This window comes from Aptenodytes forsteri, unplaced genomic scaffold, assembly GCF_000699145.1.
Source record: "Aptenodytes forsteri isolate BGI_AS27 unplaced genomic scaffold, ASM69914v1 Scaffold291, whole genome shotgun sequence".
NCBI classification, from domain to species: Eukaryota; Metazoa; Chordata; class Aves; order Sphenisciformes; family Spheniscidae; genus Aptenodytes; species Aptenodytes forsteri.
In genome coordinates this window covers 216,308-225,623 of record NW_008795401.1, presented here as the reverse complement: position 1 = coordinate 225,623, position 9,316 = coordinate 216,308, and the positions used below count along the sequence as shown (strand labels likewise).

At 36.7% G+C, this 9,316-nt stretch overlaps 1 protein-coding gene across 1 annotated transcript in view; it reads left to right on the top strand.

Moving 5' to 3' along the window:
• GABBR2 (gamma-aminobutyric acid type B receptor subunit 2) overlaps window positions 1-9,316 on the top strand; it is a 262,847-nt gene that overhangs the window by 81,138 nt on the left and 172,393 nt on the right. The window contains exon 3 of the mRNA XM_009280673.1: window positions 5,415-5,585. Within this exon, the coding sequence (XP_009278948.1) occupies window positions 5,415-5,585 (171 nt within the window). The remainder of the gene's footprint in view (window positions 1-5,414; window positions 5,586-9,316) is intronic.

Genomic DNA, 9,316 nt, shown 5'->3' with positions numbered 1-9,316 from the left:
CACTGGCAGGGCGTGAGAAGCTGAGAAGTCCTTGACTAGTGTAAGCACTGCTCAGCAACAACTAAAACATCGGTGTGTTATCAACATTGTTCTTGTACTAAATCCAAAACACAGCACTGTACCAGCCACTAGGAGGAAAATTTACTCTATCCCAGCCAAAACCAGGACACTCTAGTGTTGCTAGTATCTAGTGTTGCTCACAACCCTTCCATAAAACTGTATGGATTTTCAACAAAATTAATGTTTTCCTGTTTCAAAAAGTATCATCTTTCTGGAGAAAATTTAATTTGTCAAAACATATACCTGACCCCAAAACCTCCTTAATAAAATCCTTCTGTATATTTTGCAGTTTTTCAGCAAAGTCCACCAGTTCAATTTTCTTAACCTGGCCATCTGTCATATTAGGCTGAAACATTTCTCATAATAATTGTATAACATTGTCTCCTCTCCTTTCCATTATCAAATTCTACTTCCGCTCTCAATATGAAGGCAAAGAAATTTCCTTGACTTCTGTGGAATAATGTTTGGTTGGGTTTTTTTTAATCTGAAAGTAAAATTTCTCTCACTGGCTTTTTCAATTTTGGATAATTTCCAAGCCTTTTTTTTTTGAAGTACAAAAGCGTCCTACATTTTATGGCTTCAAAACTCTTTACTGTAAGACACTCTTTTACACACATAGTGCTATTGGGTCCTTTCTGCATCATCTTTAATGTTTCGCTGTTTTTCTATTTGACACCATTTCCTGAATTCTTTTGCTTTGGACCCATTCCAGAACTGTTATTTGTTGCTTCCTTTCTATTCACAGGGTAAGATAAAGCCATTAGCTGTGTTCCTGCTCTGCTTCTCCATTGCTAGCAACGAAGCACAACCGCTCGGCTCACTCTTGAGCCAGTCGTATATTTTTATTTTTAAAAAAGTAGAATCTGCACTACTACAGAACTGAGTGTAGGCATACTGCAAAATGTCAGGATGACCTACAGAGTTACAACTACATCGCTGTAGTTAAATCTCATTAACTAAATCTGATTTCCAGGTGCTCAGATCACAGGCTTGAAATCTGGGCTCAGGAAGTCGGTGGACGTTTTGGCACTGACTTCAGTGGGGTTGGGACTTCGTCTGAAATACTGGCTTGCAGTCACCCTTTATGGACCTCTCTAGTTAGCTGTGCTTTTGCTCCCATGTGGTCTGTGGGGTATTAGACAGGGAGAACGCCACAGTAAGCTAAACATTGTAGAAGTAAATCAACTTCAGGTGACGTACTTGAAAGTCCTTTTACACTGATTCCTTTCGTACTGACTCCCAACTTGAATGATTTCTAGGATATTAACATTATTGTTTTTCTTTAACAAGTGCAGACAAAATGCATTCTGATGAAACTCTGCTAACTATAATCCATTTATATAGTGATCACGCAAGCAATAGGAATAATTTAAAAAGTCAGAAATAGTGCACTTTAGCTGTTAAATAGTGTCTTTCATTTTAGAATTTGAGTAGACTTAATTGTGATATTAAGGCAGCAGAACTTTTACTAAATTACAGCTTTTATGAAGAAATAAACATTTGTTTTTCAATACCTTGGTCTATTTGGTTCTCTATTTGTACTATAGTTAATGTTCTTACTTGAATGGTAAATGTTATGTTATTTTCCATTTAAAAGTCTTAAACTCAGTTTCAACTCTGAAATCTCCATCTGACTTATAGCTTATATATGTTTCCCTACATATACTCATTTTAAGTTCAGAAGCAGTTGCTCACAAATTGTATTGAATTGTAAGCAGATATTCTAAAGAAAGATTTCTCAAGGATGACCTGAGAAGTAGCTTCAGTTTTTCTGACACTATTCAAACTGATATATATATAATATATATATATGAATGATCTTTTCTCTCTAGATCTACATACACATATGCACAGAGTCTGTTTGCGTATGCACACACACAATTATGATATATCACCTGGTATATGTCCACTGTGTCCTCCATTTTATAGCAATTTGAAAAAAACTTTTTTCCTTCCTTTCATCCCTTCTTGAAGTTTGGCTTTTGGCCATCACCTTTAGCAGTTATGTAAAATAACTTTCTGTGAAAGAATGACATCATACACCCCACAGGCATTTATTGCTGAGTTATAATCCCACTTATAACTTTTTTATCTCTCACTCTTCCTCTACTCAGAGAGGCAGCTATGTAGCATCTGTAACAAATTTTTTTAGCAATGCATGAATATGTATGCTCTGAAAATACAGTAATGTGAAAAATAGTACCTTTGTGGTTTACAAAAAGTTATATGAGCAGTAGGATTGCCATTCATCCAGATTTTTGACTAAATAACTAAAAGTTATAAAAAGAAATTACCGTAACAAAAAGCAGAATCAGATCTATATGGCTTTCAGTCCTGTAGATGAAGTGAAAGAAACTATGAAAAGTTTGCCTTTTGATAGCTTCAAGTTTCAAATCAGCTTTAACACTTAAATACAGAGGATTTATATTGAATTAACACGAGCTGTACAATCTCAATGCATATGTGCATGGACTGTGTTGTGATCTTATTTGTTTTGTCACATAAGTTAAAGTTTTTGTTATGAATATTTTACTGATATTTCTATATAGTCATGCTATATCACATACTTTTCCAGTAAGTCTACATTGTGTCAATTTATTTATTAACATGATCTTTTCATTAAAACTTTTTAAAACGTAATGAGTTTTTTCCTCTTCCTTTTCCCTCCTTGTCCTCTCAAAGCAGAATATTGAGTGCTGGTGATTGTTGCGTTAAATTCACTGCATGTCCCCAGACTCTCATAGGGATGATTTTGTGAAAAGTTAAATATTGTCAATGATTTAACTTTTGTGAGACAGAAGGAGGAGAAAGAAAAAAAAAAAAGGATCGACATAACTATTTCAGGTTACTCGTCCATCTCTCATGAGTGTTTTATTAAAATGGCAAAGTGATGCAGAATGAGACCAACCATGGTATCTGATGCTTGAATGAAAGGCCTCTGAACATATCCTACATTCCAAGAATTGTTTGAGCATGAAATTTCCCCATTTTATATTTTAATAAAATCTTTCTTCAAAAAGAAAATGAAGAAGAATGTTCTTTTGTAATTCAGGTGTCATTAGTGTTACACATAAACCTGGATTCATCTCATCTCACTTTACATGGCTGACAAATCTAAGTTATGAGTCTCCTTCATCTTTCTTTAATCAATGAAGAGAGGTAAAGTTTTGCTTCATTGTTTCCCAAGGAAATATGGGCAATTAGGATACTAATTTAGGCACTTTAAGTCACTAAAATGTCAAAGGATGGATTTGAATTGCCTTGCTTATATCACAGATCTTCGCCCTGATGCCAGCTCATAGCTATAGAGATGCTCCTCATTACTAAGGCTTTTTGTACCTTTGATCAGAAAAATTTACTGTTCAATCTGTGAACCTGAGTTAGGTTAACCTTGCCAATGTTGCTTGTCAGTACTGTTACTTCAGCGTTGCTCTTGGCCTCTTTTTCTTAAGGATCAATCAAATTACATTCGATCCAAAACCATAACAACTTGAAAAGCAAGTCCTTTGCAGTCACCAGGCTGCAAGCAGCCAGGCTGCTGAGAGGCATTCTTCTTCATCCTGGATTTCTAAAGTGAAATTTTCTCTCTTTTTCAGTCAGAGAGAGAAGTCCTTATTTCTACTTTCGTTATACAGTGGATGCATGATGTTCAGCATTACAAGCCTAGACAGATAAGCTGGCTAGGTCTACCTGGCAGACCTTCATTCTTTTTCCCTTGAAATCAGCTCTTCGCAAACTCACTGCTGATTACTAAAAGTTATGAAGTTCTAAATGAGCCAACCAATACGGTTTTAGAAAATCAAGGCCACAATAGCACAGTACCTCATAGTGTATTTTTTTCATAAGATCTAAGAAAAGAGCAGTTGGTATATTAAAAATACTTTACCCTAGAATTACATGGCAGTAGGTCTTAAAAAATCTCCTCTAGCTAATGAATGGTGAAGAAAAATAATCTTCTCTTCTTGAATGGTAGAGCGTAAACTGTCCAGTTACGCACACTTTAAGTTGTTTGGATTTCAGGTGGTTTAATTAAGCAAATAAACTGTATTCAGGTTTAGTAGGTTATAACAATGCAATATGTTATTTGTGAGTCTAAAATCAGACAGCGAATGAGTTCGTTCTCTGCCGGGCTAAATCTAGATTTTATGAACATGAAGAAAAAGTTAGAGCTGTTATTTCAGATTAAAATTGTCTATGCTGAATTTCAAAAGAGATTTTCTAGCCCAAATGTACTGAATGCTTGATTGAAGAAGGTGTAAACTTAATAGTGTAGTTGGAAGTACTTATATAGGCTTGAGTTCACCTATACTTTCTGACTCTCTATTGATTTTGAAAGACTTAACACAACTGTATTAGGGAGCCTATTTTTTGACAGTCACACCAATTTACATTAAATCGGTACTTTAAAAAACACTCAACTGCTATGCACGGCTGAAAAAAAAGCTTGAGAAACACATTCCTAGCAACCTAAAAAACACTGGAGGAAATAACCACAAGTATCTTTGGAATAGGAGCATTTTCAGAAAGTGAATATGCAGGCATTCCCTTCATAACACTGCCTGAAAATCATTCACAAAAATATAGAATAGAATATAATAGAATGGAATACACAAAAATATGCTGCCTTTAACTTGGGCAGAAGAATTCAGTGAAGTTTCCTGATTTTTTTTGGTGTTAACAGGTTTCCTCTTTTCTCTTATTATGAGCATTCTCAAACCATGTACAAATTCTGGTGTTTTCAGATGCGTAGAATTAGCCACCGAGTCCCCTTTGATAACACAGATCACAGGGGGCTGCTTCAGTGGAGGAAACTGGGAGCCAGGTAAACTTCTGAGCTGCAGCCTTGGCTGCCATAATTATACCCTCTGTTTCTGGTACCTTTTCTGTTACCTGAAGATAGGAAGAGGTGCTACTAGAGGTTCATTCTCTAATTCAAAGATATATAAGAGTTTGAGAATATCCCCTTGGAACAATTACCAACTTTTATGAAGAAAATGTAGAAGGAAATTGACGGGGAATTCATCATAGAGATTTACTCCCTTAGAGCTTCTTGCTCTGTGCAATGTATAAGATGCATGATCTGAAACAGAGGATTTTACACCATCGACTTTGAAGATTCCCTCACTTAATTTTGTAGCAGGTGGTTTATAGAACTAATGTATTTCAAAAATCCCTTTAAAAGTAAATGAGTAAATGGTGCTGGTAGGACTTCCAAGCTGTATGATGATGAAAATTCTCTACATGACTGCAATGTGTGGATTGTGTCTTGTTGCACTGAGAAGAGCAAAGTTTTTCTTCTGGATGCTAGATGACTTATGGTGACTTTCATTTTTTTGTTGTTTGATTTTTTTCAGCTTTCATTTGCAGCAACAACCCCAGAGTTGGCTGATAAGAAAAAATATCCTTATTTCTTCCGGACAGTGCCATCTGATAATGCAGTGAATCCAGCAATTTTGAAGTTACTCAAACGTTATCAGTGGAAGAGAGTAGGAACTTTAACCCAGGATGTACAAAGGTTCTCTGAGGTAAGATTTGCATAATTTCCAGTACAGAAAGAGAGCTACTAATATCAGACTTCCAAGGAGCTAGTTCCTCCATTAATAGGAATTAAGTAAAAAGAAACAGGCCCACTGTTTCAGTCTTGTTTGGCTTTGTCTTACTAGGTCACATTTGCTGTACTGAATAAACTTAATTCCCTTCCACGGCTTATTTCACTGTCTATAATAAAAACTACCCATGCTTTCCCTTGACTGTTTTTTACACCACCAAGATCATTGCACCCAAGTGCAAAAAAACCACATTTTTTTTGTAGCAAAGGTTCCTTTATACTGTTTGACTTGCCAAAGTGTATGATTTTGAAGGAGGCTTGTATCCTGACATTGGTTCACTTAAAAGAGAGAACAAATCTAATTTCATTGTGTTCCTTTTGTGCTCTGATTTATTATAAGCATCAGTCTGATCAGTCTGAACATTAAGGGACAAAATCTGGTAAGTCTGTGGCTGAAAATACTGGAGGAGCTTACTGAGACAGAAATGACTGAAGCCCCCAGAACTGATAAGATGACATACTATGCACCCTCCAAATCTTCTGTGTTTCACCCTGAGGAACATTTTGGTCATAGAAATTGTAATAAAGTATGGGCCAAGTGCCTTAAGCATGGTTTTAACAAGAGAATAGTTAAAAGAAAACATCCTATAAGTAATTAATCAGAGCAAGACAAGGGAAAGAGTTGGGCCTTTAATTGACAGAGGCAAAACTAATAGAGGCATGCCAGTGTTATGGTTGGTTCTTTTTTTCCCTTCCTCAGCATTCATTAAAAAAAAAGGCTGACTGTTCTGAAGGCTAGCATAATTAAAATTAGTGAAGGGGGGTAAGAACACGTTAGAGTCTGCTTAGATGAGTCAAATATTTTCAAATTGTCTGGCACAATTAATTCACTATGAAGTACTTAAGAAATCTTAGAGTCTTCCCTAATGAGTTTTGAGAATTAAAGGATAAAAAGTAAGTGAATTGTAGGGGGAGGGAAGAGATCTTTGTGTTTGTCTTTCCAAAAAACACATGAAGACCCAGGGAATTATAGACCAGTCAGGCTAAATTTAATTCCTGGAAAGACACTTGATCAGATAGTCTGTTTGGAATCACTCAGAAGATAAAAAGATGCTAAACAATGGCCAAAATGGATTTGACAAAAATAAATCATGTAAAGCAATCTAATTTCCCTCTATGACAAGATAACAGGTCTCAAGGAGATGGGGTAAGTGATAAGGGTGATATTTTATGACTTATAAAAATGTTAAAGGTGTTCCTAAAGAAAAGTAGGGAAACTTGATTTTGAGGAAGATACTGTAAGAGCAGTATCTAACCAATTTTTCTGCCACCAACATTAATTAACATCAGATCAGTTGAATATTTGTTTTTAAAACAAATGCTGAAGCAAAAAGTAACCAAAAGGTATGATATGCTTTATCCTTCTCTAGCTTGGAATTATAATTTCAAAGAGTAGTTATCAGTGGTTCATTGTCAAACAAGAAGGATGGGATTCTGTCAAGTGGTTTTCTCTAGAAAGGGATAAGGTTTTCTCTAGATAGGGGGATAGAGAAAATGTTTATTAAATCTGCAGTTGATACCTACTTGGGAAAAGCTGCAAGCACTTTGCAGAGGATAGGATTAGGTTTCAGAATGATCTTGACAAGTAGAGAAAGGTTTTAATATAAATAATATGTAAAAGAAAAAGTGCAAAATGGCTATCTAGGCAGCAGATCTCCAGAGAAAGATATGGGAAGCACTACAATGAACCACAAACTGGGTAAGGGTCAAGAAGGACAAACTGCTTGACCTACTGTAAAAAGTAGAAAGGAAACAAACAGCTCTCATTTCACCACCTCCGATGTAATGCAATATTGACACTTAAGACACACAGAGTAAACTTCAACACTTAGTGCTCATCAGATGTAAGTTGGAACATCAGGTCTGGTATTGTCTTCAAGAAGGAAGTAGATCAGACATCTCTATAAAAAAGTTCAGTAATCTAGAAACATGTTTTATGAGAAAGATTAAAAGTGGAAAACAGTAGAATAGACTGGGTAGGTTGTTGAACCTTCATCGTGGAGGGTTTGCTAAGATAAGATTAAACATTCTTGGTCTTCCTTTGGGACAGAGGGATGGAATTCATGTCTGTCAGGGTCACTCAAGAAATGTTAAAACTGCAGTTTTCAAGGGTTTGCTAGAGTGCTGCACTTGAGTTCAAAGTCTTTCTATTCCTCTTGAAAGGTAAGCAACAACCTTCTGTGTCAGACTGCAAACTCAATTTAGTGTGATTCATTAAAGCCTTCAGGTAATGAAAGATCCAGCTAAAACTTCCTTGAGTTCAGGTGATTTTTATAGACCATGTTGAGTCCTGAGTCTTTGAAATTATTAGAGCTCCATCCTTCCTTTTTCAGCTCCGTGCAGAGTTTCTCCCTTGTCTGTGCAGTGAAAGCAGAGGAAAAACTGGAGGAAATAACTAGTTGGCTGTCCGGGAGCAGTGAGGGATGGGAGCCACCAGCAGCAGAGGGGGAGAACATGTGATGGCCAGGCAGAGCCCAGCCAGGAGAGAGAAGGGCAGGCCCAGAGGTCGAGGCCAGGCTCAGCCAAGGGTACAGACCCTCAGGAAAGTAAGTCCACAGTGATGAGGCACGTCCAAGGCCAAGCTAGGAAGTCAATCCGCAGGTCAGGGTCAAGTCTAGTGATTGCTGGGCAGGTCCATGGCAGAGACTGAAGACACAGGACTAAAGCTGTGCATGGAGGTCCCAGACAAGGGACCATTAAGGCCTGTCAGTGACCTTCAGGTGCTGGTATAAGTCAATACATCCACTGAAACTGTAATTTTCCCTCTAAAGGAACATCAGGCAAAACTATCCTAACATTTTTTGAAAGTGACAAAATTATTGAATAGCATCTAAAACTTATCTCTGTTGTAAAATGTCACTGAGTTTAGGATGTGATTCTTCTTTTCTATGCTGAAAACGCATTACAAGCCACTAGACCAGAAGTAACTGAATGTCATCTCTGTTTACTCTCATATAAAATAAAATAAGCAGAAATAAATTAATGGGGTCTTTAGAGAAGCCTGTGTAGTACTCAGGTGGTTTTACTCTTCGCAGCAAGAGAGAGCAATGCTCTCTCTCATTTTTCCATCTCCCAGAAAGACTGTATCAGTTTGACAGATCTCCTTTCTTTTTTTAAAATCTAGATCATTTTGCATATCTATCTTAATTTCCTCCAGTTGTTCTTCCACCTAAACACATGTGGGGTCAGATATTGCCTTCTTGTTTATGGTATATAGAGAAGACTTCATACTCGTATAGTTTAGTCAACGGGAACTCTAATTGCATCTCTTCAGCCGCCATCTAATTTCTGGGTTTTGGGATGATCACTTTTTTCTTTAGCTGGATCACTGTCTCCTGTCTCTTTGCAATTTGTACTATGACCTTATATCCTGATAATTAAAGCTCGCCTAACTTGTCCACAAGTTAGCTGTTCCTGAAAGTCATAAAGCTGTTTTTTGGTTTACCTTGCTTTGTAAAGAGGCAGTTGTCTCAATTGCTTAGATTATCAGTCTTACTCCAATTTATCTCTAGAGGCCAAAATTACAGAGGATCTCTTGCTTCTATTTCAGCCATTTCCCTTTGGAACCCTTCCTGCAGAGACTTTGCATTATTACCCATTTCCTTTTACTTGGTGGAAAAACTTCTCTTTCTTATAAACAAATGTTAC